The sequence below is a fragment of the Melanerpes formicivorus genome, unplaced genomic scaffold, assembly GCF_026170545.1.
Source record: "Melanerpes formicivorus ecotype bairdi unplaced genomic scaffold, bMelFor1.0.p_v2 SCAF_39, whole genome shotgun sequence".
NCBI classification, from domain to species: Eukaryota; Metazoa; Chordata; class Aves; order Piciformes; family Picidae; genus Melanerpes; species Melanerpes formicivorus.
The window spans coordinates 2,544,242-2,563,292 of record NW_027142391.1 but is presented as its reverse complement, the minus strand read 5'-3'; the positions used below and the strand labels follow the sequence as shown (position 1 = coordinate 2,563,292).

Genomic DNA, 19,051 nt, shown 5'->3' with positions numbered 1-19,051 from the left:
GAAGGGTAGAATCCCCTCCCTGTGCTGCTGCTCTCCCTGCTCTGGCTGCAGCTCAGGGCATGGTTGCCCTCTGGGCTGCCAGTGACCATTGCTGGCTCCTGGGAGTTTGTCACCAACTGGCACTGAACCTGAGGGCATCTGAGAGCAAACAGCAGAGTGAGCACCACTGTCTCTGGATGCTTTCCAGGCCTTTTGTGGCATTTATGCCCTGAACCTGCAAATGAGAATGCAGAGGCAACCCCCTGCATCCACACCACAAGCCCCACTGTGAAGTCAGTAGCTCTGGGGGCCACTGGACTCCAGAGCAGGTCCCTCTCTGAAAGGAACACCGAGCTGCCTGCCACACTTACCTTTCTTGGTGATACTGAGTTGGATTTTCACAGTTTCATATAAGTGGCAGTAGTGATGGTGAAGGTTACAAGAGTAGATGCCTTCATCACTCTCTGCAACACCTAGAACAGCAGGGAAGAGAGGAGAACTTAAATGCTTGGTACTGAGGCAATGATTGCTCCTGTCCTTTATCTGCCTCCCACAGCCTTGTCTGGGTGCAAAAGGGTCTCTGTATCACCTGGTTCTAACCCATCCTGATCACCAGGGTGGGCTGAGCAGAGCCTAAACCACCTAATGTCATGATTTCATTAGTTTATGGGGAGGTATTTGTACTAACAGATGGAAAGAGAGAGCTGGGTTAGGTTTAGCTAAGAGCATGGCTGAGAGCTTTGGGCTTACCAGGAGCCAACACACAAAGGTCCAGAAGAAGCCCAAGAGACTTTCAGGCAGTGAGTTGTGTCCAAGTCCCTTGAAATGGCACTGTCTCAAAGGGAAACTAAACACCATGGCCAGTGCTCCAGAGAGCCTCATTAACCTCATTAGCCTGGTATTGATTCATTTGTAGACAGTGCCCTGTGAAACAGCCACTTGCCCTGAAAGCCACAGCTCAGGGAGCCAGGAAGCCTCCCCCCAGCAGGCAGCCCAGCGGCGCCGCTCAGTACCTTTGATCACCAAGGAGAAGTTGCCATCTGTGAAGGCATTCTGGGGCATGAGGATCCTGCCCTGGTTGTAGGAGCTGTAGACACGCTGCTCCCCAGCTGAGTACATGTCACAGAGCCTCTCCATCTTGTTGTCCCCATAGTAGGTGCTGAGCACGTCCCAGTGCACCACGCGCTGCCGGTCGTTGAGCCGGTCCTGGGTCCACACCATGCGGTGGCTCTTGCAGGGCAGCACAGCCTGGGAGCCCAGGGCAGCACTGATGTTTAGCACTGACACTACCACGCTGGCTGGGTTGGAGGCATCAGCTGGAACTGAGAGCCAGGAGCAAGGCAAAAGGGGGAAAGGCAAAAGGGGGAAAGGCAAAAGGGGGAAAGGCAAAAGGGGAAAAGCCAAAGGCAAAGGGGAAAAGCCAAAGGCAAAGGGGAAAAGCCAAAGGCAAAGGGAAAAGGCCAAAGGCAAAAGGCCAAAGGCAAAGGGGGAAAGGCAAAGGGAAAAGGCCAAAGGCAAAGGGCAAAAGGAAAACCAAACACAAAAATCAAACCAAACCAAACAACAAACCAACAAAGAAACAAAAGACAAGACACAAACAAACCAGAGGTACCAGGTGAATGAAGCTGACAGCAGAGTAGGACTCAGACCTGTTCTAGAAGCTCTGCACACCTGCTGCCCAAAAGAAACTTTCAAGGCCAACAGCTTTCTCCTGGAGCAAGTCCAGTTCTGCTGCCCCCAGCATGAGAGGGACGTGGAAGTGCTGGGGCAGGTCCACAGGAGGCCAGGAAGATGATCAGAGGGATGGAGAACCTCCCCAACGTGGTCAGGATGAGAGAGTTGGGCCTGGAGAAGAGAAGGCTCCAGGGAGAACTTAGAGCGGCCTGCCAGTACCTGAAGAGGCCACAGCAGAGCTGGGGAGGGACTTTTGGCTAGGGCTGGGGGTGATAGGGTGAAGGGAAATGGATTGAAGCTTGAGGAGGGCACTGAAAATTAGGAAGAAATTCTTTCCAGTGAGGGAGGGGAGACACTGGCACAGGCTGCCCAGGGAGGCTGTGGATGTCCCCTCCCTGGAGGTGTTCAAGGGCAGGCTGGATGAGGCCTTGAGCAGCCTGGGCTGGTGGGAGGTGTCCCTGCCCATGGCAGGGGGTTGGACCTGGCTGATCTTGAAGGTCTCTTCCAAGCCAACCCATTCTATGAATCCCAACAGAAAACCCTTCACAAGCAGTGAGTGCATCCAGTGCAAGCAGGATCTACAGTGTCTGCCATGAGGACTGCAGGTCTGCCCTGCCCTCCCCTCCCTTCCTAACCCCAAGCCCCAGTTCAATCAAAGTTTAGAGGCAGTGGTTCATGGGAACTTCCAGTGGCAGTCAGCAAGGCAAGCCCCAGTGCCTGTCATGGAATCCCATCTCTCCTGAGGGTGACAGAGCAGGCAGGCAGCAGAGATGTCACTCACCTGAATATAAATGCACAGAACCTGTCAAAGCAAAGGGAAAGAATTGTTACTGACAAAGACAGGCAGGGAGGAGACAAAAAGGCTCAGCCAGCAGCCACCTCCTCTGTTGTGACTCCATCTACCCTCCCTCCCCTGTCAATACACTGCTCCAGTGTGCTGAGCCCAGCTGAGCAGGGAGGAGGGAGCTGACCTGGCTGCTGTACCTCACCCTGCTGCCCCACCACCACCTCAGCCTGGGGCCATGCCCCCAGGCTGCCCTGCTCTGCATGGCTCCAGCTGCAGCTGCAGCTCTCTCCAAGGCCCCTGACTCGGGTCTGGGCAGGAAGAGCTTTGCCAGGACTGAACCAAGGCCTTTGTTTCTGCCTTGCTCTGCCTTTTGTGTAGGAGGGCTCTAGGAGATCTCCTGACATCACACTCTGAGAGCCCAGTTCAGCTTCCCAACACAATGACATCATTCACCTCCCTACCCAGTCAAGCCCCAGTGGGTTCCAGCAAGCCCATTAGATGTTTTGTCTTGCTGAGGCCATGGGCACAGAGTCCCTCCCAGTGTCCCCCAAACAGAGGCAGTGGTTGGTTTGTCTGTGTATTTATTTCAGCCCTGGAATTCCTGCATTTCAAAACAGCAGAGATGAACTCCAGGCTGGGGCTGGCTCACCCACTCCCCCAGGGTGGGGAGTGACAATGAACTCAGTTCCATTCCGTGGCCCTATCACAAAGCACTGAGCAGTGACACCAGAGAGCTGAGCAGCAGCAGGGCAGAGGCACTCCAAATGTCAGGGGGGGTTTGGGGTTGGTTTTTTCCCCCCCTCCTACATTTCTAATCTCAGCTTCAGAAAGGGATAAACAAACCCCCAAAACCTCAGAGAAAGTCTGTGCTGGATCCAAGCAAGAGACATCCCACTGAGAACATTTTCATGCCATCATTTGATGCTCTCCTCTAGCAGGCTGCAAAATGCCTGCTGGTGAAAACAAGCAGCTGCCAGCCTCTGCCAGCCAGGACTTAGATCTAGCTGGGGACAACAAAGCTCTTCTCCAGCACCCAATCAGCCTTCTCCAGAATAAATCCATCTCAGCTCACAGCATCACTGTGCCAAAGCAGTCTCCCTGTGCCTGAAGGGAGCTGTTGCCCCTGCAGCCAGGGAACAGCACAACACCAACAGCAGCTGGGGGCTGTGAGCTGGCTGTGCAGCCACTGCTCCCAGAGCCTTGGCCTTGCATCTCTGCTCCGTAAGAGCAAGTGGGTCTGGAGCCACACAAACATCCTCTCCTGGCTCAGCAAGAGGAATGCTTTCCCTTTTCTCCTTTCCTCTTGCAAGTTAATGGGAAAAACACTGGGCAGCATCATATCCCTGACCAAAGTCTCCACCCAGGCCTTCCAGTGTGCTCTGCTCAGCAGCCTGCTGCAGACCTGAAGTAACAACACCACCAAGCCCCAGGCTGGGACCTCTCAGATGGCCCTGCTGGCATGGGAAGGGCCAGCCAGGTCCTCTCTCTCCATCCCACTCACAGGACCCTTTTGCCAGGCTAAGCTGCTGGATGCCTCTCAGCCAGCACTTCCCAACACAGCTCTGTGAAACAGGGGAGTGGTGAAGCTGTCTGTGATGGAACAGCCTTTAGGTAAGGAAAGCTCTTGTCTTGGGGGGGCTGACAGCTGTTTTTCCCCTCCACTCTCAAAGCTTCCCCTAGCAGCTCCCTAAGCAGCATGGCAGGAGCACACTCTTCCTTTCTTGGCAGTTACCCTCCAGGGTCTTCCTAGGGCTGCCCCTGAGTGTCCAGGGGATGTTGCTTCCTGTTGGGAAGAGGGCAGAGCCTTGCTGGCTCTGGGACTTTGCCCAGGGTGAAAGTGATGTGCACTAGAACCAAAGCCACCCAAGGTGGGGATGCTGATTTGGAGCTCAGCACAGAGCTGAGCCATGGCAGTAAAAGGGCTCTGCACTGCACACAGATTCTGGACAGGAGTTTTGGGGTCTGAAGCCTGCTCCAGGGAATAGAATCATAAATGGTTTAGGTTGGAAAAGACCTCTAAGAGCATCAAGTCTAAACATTAACCCAGCACTGCCAGGTCACCACTGAACCATGGCCCTCAGCACCACATCTCCAAGGCTTTGAAACCCCTCCATGGATGGGGAACTCCACCACTGCCCTGGGCAGCCTGTTCCAGGCCTGGACAACCCTTCTGGGGAAGAATTTTTACCTCATATCCAACCTAAACCTCTCCTAATGCAACTTGAAGCCACTTCCTCTTGACCTGCCTCTTGTTACCACTCCAAGGTGTCAAAAAGCCAGTGGCACAGCAGCCAAGTTGTTGAATCATCATCCCTGGAGGGATTTGAAAGCTGGGGAGATGTGGTGCTAGGGACATGGCTTAGCAGCAGACTTGGGTTGGTCATAGAAGCAGAGAATTGTCAGGGCTGGAAGGGAGCTCAAGGCTCAGCCAGCGCCAACCCCCTGCCATGGGCAGGGACACCTCACACCACAGCAGGTTGCTCACAGCCACCTCCAGCCTGGCTGCAAACACCTCCAGGCAGGAGGCTTCCACCACCTCCCTGGGCAGCCTGTGCCAGGCTCTCCCCACCCTCCTGGGCAGCAACTTCTTCCTCACATCCAATCTGAATCTCCCCATTCCTAGTGGGTTTTTTCCATCCCCCCCAGTCCTATCCCTCCCTGACACCCTCAAAAGTCCCTCCCCAGCTTCCTTGTAGCCCCCTGCAGATCCTGGAAGGCCACAGTTAGGTCTCCTCAGGGCCTTCTCTTCTCCAAATGGTTGGGCTTGATGACCTTGAAGGTCTTTGCTGGCCTAAAGGACTCTGTGAAAGGAAGGCCAGGTCTGGCCATGAGGCATGGGACCTCCACCAGGCAAAGGAGGAAGAACCTTTTGGCATGGCTGGAAATCTGCAGCTGTACATCAAGCCATGGGTCAGACTCCAACTTATTTGACAAGGCTGTGGATGAGATCACTCAGAAATCCAAGGAATTTGGGATGTCTCTGATCCCAGGCATGTCTGGAGAGGAAGGAATTTCATCCAAGTGACCTTCAGTAACCTGAGCACAGAGCAGTGGCTAAAGCCTCTCTCTTCTCAGTCTCCTACCTCTGTGAGGGAAGCAAAGGGCACCTGTGCCCCTGTGCCCCTGCCCTGCCTTTTCAAGTCCTTCTTTGTGCAACACAGCAGCTGCTGAACAGAGACAGAGAGATACCCAGAAGCCAGAAAAGCTCACAGCTCAGGAGCTACAGGACTGGGGCAAACTGGAAGTGAGTCACACTTCCCAACCTGCCACTGTAAAACTCAAAGAGGATCTCTGCACCTTGGGGAAGCTCAGACTGCAGCACCTGGGAACCTCAAACCCACCAAACAGCTCAGTAGTTGTCACCCCAGAACTCACTGTTGGCTGTGGCACTGAGTGCACCCTCAGCAGGGCTGCTGATGACACCAAGCTGTGTGGTGCAGCAGACAGCTGGAGGGAAGGGATCCATCCAGAGGGAGCTGGGCAGGCTGCAGAGCTGGGCACAAGCCAACCTCAGGAGGTTCAACAAGACCAAGGGCAGGGTCCTGCAGCTGGGTCGAGGCAACCCCAGGCACAAATCCAGGCTGGAAAGCAGCCCTGAGGAGAGAGACTTGGGGCTGCTGGGGGAGGAGAAGCTCACCAGGAGCTCTCAGTGTGCACTTGCAGCCCAGAAAGCCAAGCAGAGCCTGGGCTGCAGCAGGAGAAGTGTGGCCAGCAGGGCGAGGGAGGTGATTCTCCCCCTCTGCTCAGCTCTGGGGAGACCCCACCTGGAGTCCTGCCTCCAGTTCTGGAGCCCCTATGGCAAGAGGGATCTGGAGGTGCTGAAAGGTGTCCAGAGCAGGGCCAGGAGGATGAGCAGAGGGCTGAAGCACCTCTGCTGTGAGGACAGACTGAAGGAGTTGGGGCTGTTCAGTCTGGAGAAGAGAAGGCTCCCAGGTGACCTCATTGTGGCCTTCCAGGATCTGAAGGGGGCTCCAGGAAGGCTGGGGAGGGACTGCTCAGGCTCTCAGGGAGTGATAGGACTAGGGGGAATGGAATGAAGCTGGAGGTGGGGAGATTCAGGCTGGAGGGGAGGAGGAAGTTCTTCCCCATGAGAGTGGTGAAGCCCTGGAATGGGTTGTCCAGGGAGGTGGTTGGGGCCCTGTCCCTGGAGGTGTTTAAGGCCAGGCTGGCTGAGGCTCTGGGCAGGCTGATCTAGTGTGGGGTGTCCCTGCCCATGGCAGGGGGGTTGGAACTGGCTGATCCTTGTGGTCCCTTCCCACCCTGACTGATTCTATGCTACTTCTCAATTTGCCTTTCCAAGGTGATGGATGATCACTCTGTGCTCTCTGTGTCATGTGCCACAAGAAGATAACAAGAAGGCAGCAATCAGCTGTGCCCTGGCAGGCTCTGTGCAGGCCTCAGCTGGGTTCTGCTGCTCACACAACACAGGAAGAGGAAAGCAGCCTGCAAAAGCATTTCCTAATCCCTTGTAAAAGGCAGAGCCAGCTCTCACCCCTTGAGCCCCATCCACTTCCCAACTGAGAAATTAAGCCATGAAACCCTGCAGGCAAAGCTAGAAGTGAAAGCCTCAGGCTCTGAAAGACATCTTGGGCACCCAGAGCTCTCCAGGCAGCGGCCTTGGAGCAGCTGCCCAGAAGGCTGTCCCCTAAGCCTTGCCACAGCACCACTGCTCTCCTCCTGCAGAGGTTCTGCTTCACAGGCAGGAGCATGTCCTGAGGAAACCACTGAGTTCTGCCTCACCCTGGAGGATGAAAGGCTGCCAGAGCAGAAAAGGAGACTGCAGGCACTGGAAGTGCAAGACCTGAGTGCCAAGTGGCACAAACACTCCATGGGACACCAGCAGTGCCTGCAGAGCTTCTGCTCAACTCAGTGAGAGCCTTGCCCTTGAGGTCAGCAGAGAGGAGCTGCCTGGAGCAGTGCCTTAGGAGGCAAGGAGCACCACTGAGGTCCAGACTGTAGCAGTGGGAAGGAAAGAGAGCAGAGAAGTGACTGGAGAAATGAGTGTCATGACCCAGCAGGTGTGTGGCTTCAAACAGCCTCTGAGGGTGACACAGAGTGCAGGCAGGAAAGTGTGGCCAGCAGGTCTAGGGAGGCTCTCCTCCTCCCCCTCTCCTCTGCCCTGGTGAGACCACCCCTGGGACACTGTGTCCAGTTTTGGGACAGGGATCTGCTGGAGAGACTCCAATGGAGAGCTCTAAGGATGATGAAGGGACTGGAACAGCTCTGCTGTGAAGAAGGACTGAGAGCCCTGGGGCTGTTGAGTCTGGAGAAGGAAGGCTGAGAGGGGATCTGATCAATGCCCCCAAATAGCTGAGGGGTGGGGGGCAAGAAGAAGGAGCCAGGCTCCTTCCAGTGGTGTCCAGGGACAGGACAAGGAGCAACAGGCACAAGCTGGCACACAGGAGGCTCCACCTCAACCATGAGGAGAAACTTCTTTGCTGTGAGGGTGCTGGAGCCCTGGAGCAGGTTGTGGAGTCTCCTCCTCTGGAGACTTTCCAGTCCCACCTGGATGTGTTCCTGTGTGGCCTGCCCTGGGTGGCTTGGACTGGATGATCTCTGGAGGTCCCTTCCGGCCCCCAGCACTCTGTGATCATTCCCCTGCACACCTTCCCTGCCATCTCCTGCTCAGCCTCAGCCCCTCTTGCCTTTTGGGGACACAGAGGGGTGGCCTGGTCCCAGGGGAAGGACATGTCCCTCACAGACCCTGCATGTGCCATGGCTCCTGGGCCCCCCTCAATCCCATTGTCCATGCAGGGGCTTGAAAGGCCTCTGCAGAGCCATCCCACAGTGATTGCAAAACCAGCAGCCTGTGCTCCCAAACTATGGAGAAGGGCAGTGGCTCCATCCTGACTCTTCAGGGAGCTGAGCCAGCAGCTAAGAGGCCACTGTGGTTTGATGCAGAAGCATCAGGGTGGCAGCCACACAAAGGAGCTCAGCCCTCCTCTGGTAGCCAGCTTGATAAACCCCAGTGACCAGGAGCCACAACTAACCTCTGAGACCACCCCAAAGAGGCACAGGAGGGAGGCAGTGAGTGACACAGCTCCACCTGGACACCTCCCAGCCTGGAGCTGCACAGCTAAGCTTGGCACCACACCAAAGTGCCCCTCACAAAGCCAGCTGGTGGCCAAGCTTTGAGCTGGGCTTTCAGCTAAGGCTTTGTCTTTGTTCAGCTTCCAAGGCTTCCTGGGACAACTTTCTCAAGAGCAGAGGCTGCTGCTTTCTGCTAGGACTGGAGAGCCCCAAACTCCCTCACAACAACTCCAGCACCTCAGTGCAGGTAGGAGCATGCCCAGAGCAGGAATGTGCTGCCTCTGCAGGAGGGCAAAAGCCTTCTGGGCTCCATCTTGGCTGCTGCAGCCAGGAGCCCTCTCAGCTTTGCCCTGACTTTCTCACAGACAGCTCAAGCTTTGTAAACCCTTCTCTGCTTTGTGTACTTCAGGCTGGCTCCAGGCCCACAGAAGAGTTTGCAGAGCCATTCCAAACACACTGCTGTTCCTCCCTGCCAGACATTAACACTTGAGGGTGTGGTTCCTCGCCAGAAGGGATCATCTCAGCAGCTCTGGAACAGCAACAGATTGCCCCCTTTCCCCCCCTCTCCCCTCCCCTCATTATGTAATAACGTGTGGGGCCAGCAGGGCTCAGCCAGCAGGGCTGCCTGGACGCCCATCTCTCAGAAGCACAGCCAGGAAAGGGCTCTCAGGGCTAATCCATCCTGAGGTGGGACACTGTTGCCTCCACACAGCTGCACCACTGCTCTGCAGCAACCCAACCTGCTCTTCCTGCCCGGGCTGCTCCCCCCCAGGCCCTGCCAACACCACTAAATCACCCCCTGGGGAGCAGCTGGACTGGTTGGTGCTCCTCAATCACCACCTGTGGTCCCTCCTCCTCCTCCTTCTCCAGCCTGAGCCCACCCTCTCCCAGCAGTTTGCTGAGCCACTTGAACTCCTCTCTCCCTCTGCTGCCATGCACTGCCAACTCCCAAACCTAGCCTTGAGGCACTGCAAAACTGGGGTGAGATGACATGGAAGTTAGATTAATGAGGGACTGGGAACTCTCCAGCTTCCTCCACCTACCTGCTGAGGAATCCTCAGAGACTCAGGCCAGCCACAGCCTTTCAGGGCTGTGAAGAGCAGGGGGACTCACCAGCCCCCCAAAACACCCCTTGTGCTCCCCACTTCCTCCTGTCAGCACCTAAATGAAGTCTCTCCATCCTGTTCCTCGAGCTGCAGCTGGTCCTGTGCTCAGGGGTCCCTTCCTTAGAGCCCAGAGAGTTTCCAGTGTGGATTTGCTGGGGGGTGGCAACCAACCCTCAAATCTTCTCCTGCCACCCAAGCCTGACTGGGGTTTCTCTGCTCACCTTGGGGCCAGGCTCTCAGGACCCTCAGTTTGCTTTTAGCTCTGACAAACCATCCTCCTCCTCACCCTTTCTCTGTACCTAACCCAAAAGTGAATTCCTGTGTCTCAGGCTTTCTGCTGACATGGGAGGAAGGAAAAAAAGAGACTCCACACACTGATTTTTAACCCCATCCTGAACACACTCTCTCTCTCACACACATACAGCAGCTGTTTCTGCCTCTTCCAAGGTATAAACCAACCTCCAAAGCAGCTGTTTCTGCCTCCTCAAAAACATAACCTCCCAATCAGCTGTTTCTGCCTCTTCCAAGATATAAAACAAACTCCAAAGCAGCTGTTTCTGCCTCCTCAAAAACATAACCTCCCAATCAGCTGTTTCTGCCTCTTCCACAGTATAAACCAACCTCCAAATCAGCTGTTTCTGCCTCCTCAAAAACATAACCTCCCAATCAGTTGTTTCTGCCTCTTCCAAAGTATAAACCAAGCTCCAAATCAGCTGTTTCTGCCTCCTCAAAAACATAACCTCCCAATCAGCTGTTTCTGCCTCTTCCAAGGTATAAACCAACCTCCAAATCAGCTGTTTCTGCTTCTTCCAAGGTATAAACCAAGCTCCAAATCAGCTGTTTCTGCCTCCTCAAAAACATAACCTCCCAATCAGCTGTTTCTGCCTCTTCCAAAGTATAAACCAAGCTCCAAATCAGCTGTTTCTGCCCCCTCAAAAGCATAACCTCCCAATCAGCTGCTTCTGCCCCCTCCAAAGCACAAAGCCCCCTCCAAATCTCCCTGTGCAGGCTGCACGTTCCAGCTCACTGGCTTTGCATCTGCTGCCCAAGGTAACTGACAGGGGAAAAAGAAAAAGCCCCAGATGGCCCAAACCTGCTGGAGCCCTGCTTGAAACATCCTCAAGCCCTTCTCCCCCCCCTCCCCTGTCCCAAAGAGCAGGAGAAGCCCAGGACTCCCCTGCGGCTCGCAGAGCGGAGCCCAGCCCGCGGCTCCCTCACCAACCTGACGGCAGCCTTACACAGAGAGCAGCTGCAAAGCTCGCAGCCAGCCAGCCCCAGGCTCTGGAGAGGAAAGCAAACTCAAGTCCCATCAGGCAGACCAGCTAGAGGCTTACTTTGCTGAAGCACCAGCTGCCACAGGAGGAGTTTTGTGAGCTGCTCCATGTCGTCTTCCTCCGCTCTCTCTCTCTCCCCTCCGTGTTTTCAGCCCTCTTCAAAAACAAGCTGAAGACTTTTTTTTTTCCCCCTCCACTTTGCTTTTCTTTTCAAACTGAAACCCCACTATGACCTCATCAATTTACAGCCAGAGAGCTGTGGACAGCAGCTCATATTCCCTGCAAGCATTACTCCACCTCCCAGCTCCCCACCTCCCCACGCTCTGCTCTCCTCGCCGCTCGACTCTCCACCTCCTTTCCCCAGCGCCTTCTGCAGGGCCACTGCAAACTCTCCTCTCTCCCCTCCCCCTGGGACCTGCTGAGCTGAGCTGACTCTGATGGCCAAGTTTTGTCGAGTAAAGTTGGTCCCCACAGCTCTGGGCTCACAAACACATTTTGCTCCCCCCCTCCCCTAGGGAAGGAACTGATCTGTGCTTTACTGGAGCCAGCTGTTTCTCCCTTTGTCTGACACTCACCCAGCTGGCTGCTGGAGACTGGATTCATTCTGCTGCCTTCACTGGGGTTTTGATCTTTGCCTCCTCCTCCAAGCTCAGACAGCAGCCTAGAAAACAAGACTGGCTCTGCCCTGTGAGCTGTAAGCAAAGGCTGAATGGCAGCTACCTTAGCAAAAGGAAAGGAGTGAGCAAGGCTGAGCCTGGGGAAGCTTAGGGCAGCACAGGCAAGAAGAGCCTAAAACACAACTAACCTCCCCCAGAATGCTGCCATGTGGGGAACATCTCCCTGTCACAGAGGCTGGGCTCAGGGTTAGGATTTCTGCTTCCAGCCCTTCACACAAGATGTGTCCAGTTCTGAGCCCCTCAGGTCAAGAAGGACATTGAGAGACTTGAAGGTGTCCAGAGAAGGGCAACAAAGCTGGGGAGGGGTCTGGAGCACAGCCCTGGGAGGAGAGGCTGAGGGAGCTGGGGTTGCTTAGCCTGGAGAAGAGGAGGCTCAGGGGAGACCTTCTTGCTCTCTCCAGCTCCCTGAAGGGAGGTTGGAGCCAGGTGGGGGTTGCTCTCTTCTCCCAGGCAAGCAGCACCAGAACAAGAGGACACAGTCTCAAGCTCTGCCAGGGGAGGTTCAGGCTGGAGGTGAGGAGAAAGTTCTTCCCAGACAGAGTAATTAGCCACTGGAATGTGCTGCCCAGGGAGGTGGTGGAGTCCCCATCCCTGGAGGTGCTCAGGAGGGGATTGGATGTATCACAGAATCACCAAGGCTGGAAGAGACCTCAAAGAGCATCAAGTCCAACCTGGCACCACAGACCTCATGACTAGACCATGGCTCCAAGTGCCACATCCAATAGTAGGTGTCACTTGGTGCCGTGGTTTAGTCAGGAGGTCTGTGGTGACAGGTTGGACTTGGTGATCTTTGAGGTCTCTTCCAGCCTTGGTGCTTCTGTGATCTGAGTTGTGGCAGCAGCTGCTTGCCTGGCTCCAAGACAAGCAGCCAGCAGGCTGCAGTAACCTTCCCCACAGAGGAGCTGGTACCTTGCTGCTGCTCTTTGCCTGCTCACAAGGCAACATCAGCCCTGACAGCAGTGGTAGGGCACAGCAATGCCAAGCTCTGCTCAGGGGAATGGCTGTTCCATGACAGCAACCAGCTGCTCAAGCCTGAACTGCTGTATTTAACTGTGTTTATCTAAGCCCCAGTTAGATCAGTTGCTGAAAGCAATCAGTGCCAAGGAGCAGGGAAGGCAGCAGTGGAGCAGGGAAGGCAGCAGTGAATGCTGCAGCTCCAAACACTGCTTCCCAAGAGGGACTCTGCACTCACAGAGCAGTTAAAGCTCAGCTTGCTTCAGTTTGCAGCTGCAGAGCAGAGTCAGCCCTGGTTTGTTGTTTGGTTGGCTTTGGGCTTTTTCCCTTTAGAGCACTACTACTTCTTCTCTCAGTGGAGAAACTCCTTCCCTGAAAGGGCTCTCAAGCACTGGCACAGGCTCCCCAGGGAGGTGCTTGGATCCCCACCCCTGGAGAGATTTCAAAGGCACAGAGCTGTGGTGCTGAGGACCATGGTTTAGCACCAGGCTTGGCAGAGCCAGGGAATGGTTGGACTTGATGAACTCAAAGGTCTTTCCCAACCCCAATGATTCTGGGGTGCTGTGGGATGCTCAGGAGGGACAGGGCTGCTTAAAAAGGCAGAGCTAAGCAAGCATGGCATTAAATCCTGTGCTGACACTCTTCCAACAGCTGAAACTCCACTAGCCAAAGCTGAAGAGAGCAGGCACCTTCCCAGGGAGTGGTGGGAACAGCTCACCAAGGCTGCTGGTGGCCCAGGCTGCTTTTAAGTGTCCTCTGCTTCGCTACCACACCAATCCAAGTCCAGGAAGAGACCCCAGTTCCTTTCCAGTGGAAAAACCTCTTTTGTTTTCAAGCAGGACAAGGTGCTGAAAGACCCCAAGTCAGTCTTCACCAACCTGTTCCACACAGCACCTTAGCCAGGGGTGGGAAAGTGTTGCTTCAGCCTTGGGAGCATGGCTCCTTCTGAATCCAGCCTAATGGCCTGAGCCCTGGAGGGGAATGAATGCAGCAGGACTCTCTTAATGCAAGATCTGCAGGCAAGGGAGAGGAATCTAAAGCCAGGAGCTCCTGCAGGACTCTTTCAATGCAAGATCTGCAGGCAAAGGAGAGGAATCCAAAGCCAGGAGCTCCTGCAGGACTCTCTTAATGCAAGATCTGCAGGCAAGGGAGAGGAATCTAAAGCCAGGAGCTCCTGCAGGACTCTTTCAATGCAAGATCTGCAGGCAAAGGAGAGGAATCTAAAGCCAGGAGCTCCTGCAGGACTCTTTCAATGCAAGATCTGCAGGCAAAGGAGAGGAATCCAAAGCCAGGAGCTCCTGCAGGACTCTTTCAATGCAAGATCTGCAGGCAAAGGAGAGGAATCTAAAGCCAGGAGCTCCTGCAGGACTCTTTCAATGCAAGATCTGCAGGCAAAGGAGAGGAATCTAAAGCCAGGAGCTCCTGCAGAACTCTTTCAATGCAAGATGTGCAGGCAAAGGAGAGGAATCTAAAGCCAGGAGCTCCTGCAGGATTCTTTCAATGCAAGATGTGCAGGCAAAGGAGAGGAATCTAAAGCCAGGAGCTCCTGCAGGACTCTTTCAATGCAAGATCTGCAGGCAAGGAAGAGGAATCTAAAGCCAGGAGCTCCTGCAGGACTCTCTTAATGCAAGATGTGCAGGCAAGGAAGAGGAATCCAAAGCCAGGAGCTCCTGCAGGACTCTTTCAATGCAAGATCTGCAGGCAAGGAAGAGGAATCTAAAGCCAGGAGCTCCTGCAGGACTCTTTCAATGCAAGATCTGCAGGCAAAGGAGAGGAATCTAAAGCCAGGAGCTCCTGCAGGACTCTTTCAATGCAAGATCTGCAGGCAAAGGAGAGGAATCCAAAGCCAGGAGCTCCTGCAGGACTCTTTCAATGCAAGATCTGCAGGCAAAGGAGAGGAATCTAAAGCCAGGAGCTCCTGCAGGACTCTTTCAATGCAAGATCTGCAGGCAAAGGAGAGGAATCCAAAGCCAGGAGCTCCTGCAGGACTCTTTCAATGCAAGATGTGCAGGCAAGGGAGAGGAATCTAAAGCCAGGAGCTCCTGCAGGACTCTTTCAATGCAAGACCTGCAGGCAAAGGAGAGGAATCTAAAGCCAGGAGCTCCTGCAGGACTCTTTCAATGCAAGATCTGCAGGCAAAGGAGAGGAATCCAAAGCCAGGAGCTCCTGCAGGACTCTTTCAATGCAAGATGTGCAGGCAAAGGAGAGGAATATTAAGCCAGGAGCTCCTGCAGCTGTTAGAAACTGCACTGTGGTAAAGCTTTGCCTGCTTGCATTCTGTTGTTGTTGGTTGTGGTTGGCAGTGCTCAGGGGATCTAGAAATACAATCAAATGAGTCACCAAGTGGAAAAGGCTGGGGCAAGGGAGTGAAAAGTTGTCATTCCTAAAAGTCCCTCTGTAGAACAGAGCTAAATTTATGTGGGGCTCTCATAGGAGGGCTTCAAATTCCAAGGCAGGAGCTTTCCCCTGCCACTCCATGGAGACAAACTGAATTGCTCCACTGCAGTCTCTTTCCCTCTAGATTCTTCTGTACCACCTAGTGCACCAGGAGGGAGATTCCCTCTGCCCCCAGGAGGGCTGTGGTGCAGGAAAGAGGAGAGCATTCCACCAAAAAGCTGGGGAGGGACTTTTGAGGGTGTCAGTGATAGGACTTGGGGGGGATGGAGCAAAACTAGAAGTGGTGAGATTCAGATTGGCTGTGAGGAAGAAGTTCTTCCCCAGGAGGGTGGTGAGAGCCTGGCACAGGCTGCCCAGGGAGGTGGTGGAAGCCTCCTGCCTGGAGGTGTTTGCAGCCAGGCTGGATGTGGCTGTGAGCAACCTGCTGTGGTGTGAGGTGTCCCTGCCCATGGCAGGGGGGTTGGAGCTGGCTGAGCCTTGAGGTCCCTTCCAACCCTGACAGCTCTCTGACCCTATGATTCTAAAATCCTTAACCAAACATCTAAACAGTTAACACTTTGCAGCAAGGGAAGCATCCAGCCCAGGGCCAGGATCCTGTCTCCAGCAGCAGACAGAAGAAGCCACTTCCAAAGGAATTCCAAGAAACTGCAGCTATTATTATCATTGAATAACTTCACCATGGGAACAATAACAAGGAAGCAGCCTGCTGTTAACTCCAGCAGCTCAGCACCCTGCCCCAGCCAGACCCAGGTGAGCTGCTGCTGGCTTCCTAGGGAGAAGCTGTACAGCAATCTTCAGGTGCCCCCAGAGAAATATCACTGCAGACTTCCCCTCTGTCCTTGCTCTGCAGTGGGGTAGTCAGAGGCAGGCAGTCACTGCCAGGCCAGGCTCCCACACTCAGCAGCTGAGCCATGCCAGCAGCCTGGATGGCCAGGCCAGCAGCACCCCCACTGCACAAGCACAGCCCTGCCTCTGCAAGCCTCAAATATCTGCAGGAGTCCAACTCCACAACCAGCTGCAGGCAAGGAAATGCAGCCCCACACTGTCCCTAAGCTGCAGACCTGCTGCCAGACTCTCAGGCACCACAGCAAAGCCAACCCTGACCTGCTGGGGTGCCAGAGTCTAGTGGAAGGAGCCTCTCCTCTTGTGCCTGTCAGGCCAGAGAGAGGCTCAAGTCCTTCTGTCCAGCTGCCTCACCAGAGCACAGCCTGGCAAATGTGTGGCTGGGAGGCAAGAAGCTGCTCCCATTGCACAGAGAGAACACTCTCTCCTTCCCTTGGCTCCTCTCCACCACAGGCAGAGGCTTCCAGGCTGCAACTCCAGGTTGCTTTCCCACCTTCTGCCCCTCAGCTTTGGCACTGCAGAGGTTACTGCCTGCTCCTTGCTGGCCTGCTGGGATGGATACAGATTGCTGTGGTTGCTGCTCTCATGAATTGGCTATTTCCTGACTGAAAGAAGCCAAGTTCAGGCCAAACCTACTGAAGGAAACCACCCACTGGAAGGAGAGAGCAACAGCTTCTCTGGGGTTCAGGAGGAGGAAAGGGACAGGGGAGGCTATTTCACAGATGTCCTCTCCTCACTCTGCTCTGCACAGCCTCCAGTCAGCCCAGAGCCTGGCTGCTCCAAAGAGGTGCTGGAGGGGCAGCTGTGTCAACACTCTGGCCCCTCAGGAGCTGGATCTTTAACTAGGCTCTCCATGGAGCCTGACCTGACCACTGCCCAGAGCCTTTCCCCTTCCTCACTCCCACAGCTCTTTTGGGTGTTGGTTCTCCAAACCAGAAGCATCCCTCAGCTGCCCACTGTGGCACATGCAGCTCTCCACCCTGGCCACAGGCCCTGGCCAAGCACAGCAGCTTCAGCCATGCAAGGGGAAGGAACCTTCCAGCACCCTCACAAGTGGTTTGGCTTCCTGGAGCCCTGCACCTGCCATGCCCAGCACACACCAGGCTAGCAGGGAGAAGAAAGGCTGCCAGGGCCTTGCCAGAGTCCTCTCTATTTCAGACAGGAACCAGATGGTGACAGGAACCAGGTTGGTTTCACCTCTATTTCAGGTGGGAAATGCTGGGAGCTCAGGTTTGGTTGGATGGACTCTTAAGAGGGCTTTGCTCAGCTGAAGGCACTGAGCTTTGCAGCCTGCCTGGCAGAGGCTTGGACATGCAGCAAGGAGGTCAGCAGGCAGCAGACTGCTCCTCCTGAACTGTGCCTCTGTGTCCTCCCAGCACTGCTGCCCCCCCAACAGGCCAGAGAGCTCTGTCTGCAGCTTCTGCCTGGAGGCAGCTCTGTGGTCTGGCATCTTTGGATGGCACTGGAGTGAAACCCCTCTCAGCTGCAGATTCCTGGGCTTCATCTCAGCCCCCATTAATAGGAAGCAGTTAGCCAAACAGAGGAATTGCCCAGGAAAGCAGCACAGATTTATCATTAGCATTTCTTTCCAGACTGATGTCTGAAGATTAGGTTTCCCCCCCACCCAGGATGAAAGGAAAAGAAGAATCTGCATTTGGTGACTTTGTTTCCACCACATCAAATCCAAAGAGCTGGGCTCAGGGTGTGGGGGGAAGGGGAGGAAAAGCCAAGTGGGTTTATCATCTATCAGGGAAGGGTTTGGGTTGGAAGGAACCTTAATGATCATCCAGATCCAAGCCCCCTGCCATGGGCAGGGACACCTCCTACCAGATCAGGCTGCTCAAGGCCTCATCCAGCCTGGCCTTGAACACTTCCACAGCCTGATCCAGTGCCTCACCACCCTGAGGGGGAAGAGTTTCTTCCCAGTGTCTCATCTCAATCCAGCTTCTTCCACTTTGAAACCATTGCCCCATGGGTGCCACCAAAGCCAAGCAACCAACAACTCACCAAAGGCAGATCCTCTGCTCAATAGCAGGTCCCAGACCTGAAGAAGTGCAGGATCTGTCTCAAGTTCAAACCCAGTAGCTTAAGTCCATTATCTAGCTTAACTCTAATACCTCAAGTCCAATAGCTCAAGCCCAGGAGTTCAAGCTCTATATCCACCTCAAGTCCAGTATCTTAAACCAAATCTCCCCAGCCCAGGATCTGCCTTCAGTCCAACCTCCCCAGCCCAGCATCTGCCTTCAGTCCAACCTCCCCAGCACAGCATCTGCCTTCAGCCCAACCTCCCCAGCCCAGCATCTGCCTTCAGCCCAACCTCCCCAGCCCAGCATCTGCCTTCAGCCCAACCTCCCCAGCCCAGCATCTGCCTTCAGTCCAACCTCCCCAGCCCAGCATCTGCCTTCAGTCCAACCTCCCCAGCCCAGCATCTGCCTTCAGTCCAACCTCCCCAGCCCAGCATCTGCCTTCAGTCCAACCTCCCCAGCCCAGCATCTGCCTTCAGCCCAACCTCCCCAGCCCAGGATCTGCCTTCAGCCCAACCTCCCCAGCCCAGCATCTGCCTTCAGTCCAACCTCCCCAGCCCAGCATCTGCCTTCAGCCCAACCTCCCCAGCCCAGCATCTGCCTTCAGCCCAACCTCCCCAGCCCAGCATCTGCCTTCAGCCCAACCTCCCCAGCCCAGCATCTGCCTTCAGCCCAACCTCCCCAGCCCAGCATCTGCCTTCAGTCCAACCTCCCCAGCCCAGCATCTGCCTTCAGTCCAACCTCCCCAGCCCAGCATCTGCCTTCAGCCCAACCTCCCCAGCCCAGCATCTGCCTTCAGTCCAACCTCCCCAGCCCAGCATCTGCCTTCAGCCCAACCTCCCCAGCCCAGCATCTGCCTTCAGCCCAACCTCCCCAGCCCAGCATCTGCCTTCAGTCCAACCTCCCAAGCCCAGGATCTCCCTTCAGTCCAACTTCCCCAGCCCAGCATCTGCCTTCAGCCCAACCTCCCCAGCCCAGCATCTGCCTTCAGTCCAACCTCCCAAGCCCAGGATCTCCCTTCAGTCCAACTTCCCCAGCCCAGCATCTGCCTTCAGCCCAACCTCCCCAGCCCAGCATCTGCCTTCAGTCCAACCTCCCCAGCCCAGCATCTGCCTTCAGCCCAACCTCCCCAGCCCAGCATCTGCCTTCAGTCCAACCTCCCAAGCCCAGGATCTCCCTTCAGTCCAACTTCCCCAGCCCAGCATCTGCCTTCAGCCCAACCTCCCCAGCCCAGCATCTGCCTTCAGCCCAACCTCCCCAGCCCAGCATCTGCCTTCAGTCCAACCTCCCAAGCCCAGGATCTCCC

General features: G+C 55.2%; 1 protein-coding gene across 2 annotated transcripts in view; it reads right to left on the bottom strand.

Annotated features, from left to right (window-relative positions):
• Positions 1 to 19,051, bottom strand: part of MXRA8 (matrix remodeling associated 8) — a 42,263-nt gene that overhangs the window by 14,444 nt on the left and 8,768 nt on the right. Inside the window, exons 1-4 of one of the 2 annotated variants that reach the window (XM_068158269.1) lie at positions 10,911 to 11,690; positions 2,435 to 2,455; positions 993 to 1,301; positions 351 to 452 (exon numbers count right to left, since the gene is read on the bottom strand). In XM_068158269.1, the coding sequence (XP_068014370.1) occupies positions 351 to 452; positions 993 to 1,301; positions 2,435 to 2,455; positions 10,911 to 10,959 (481 nt within the window). In that variant the 5' untranslated portion in view covers positions 10,960 to 11,690. Of the gene's footprint in view, positions 1 to 350; positions 453 to 992; positions 1,302 to 2,434; positions 2,456 to 10,910; positions 11,691 to 19,051 lie in introns of those variants that run through there. The other variant, XM_068158268.1, reaches the window with a different exon arrangement.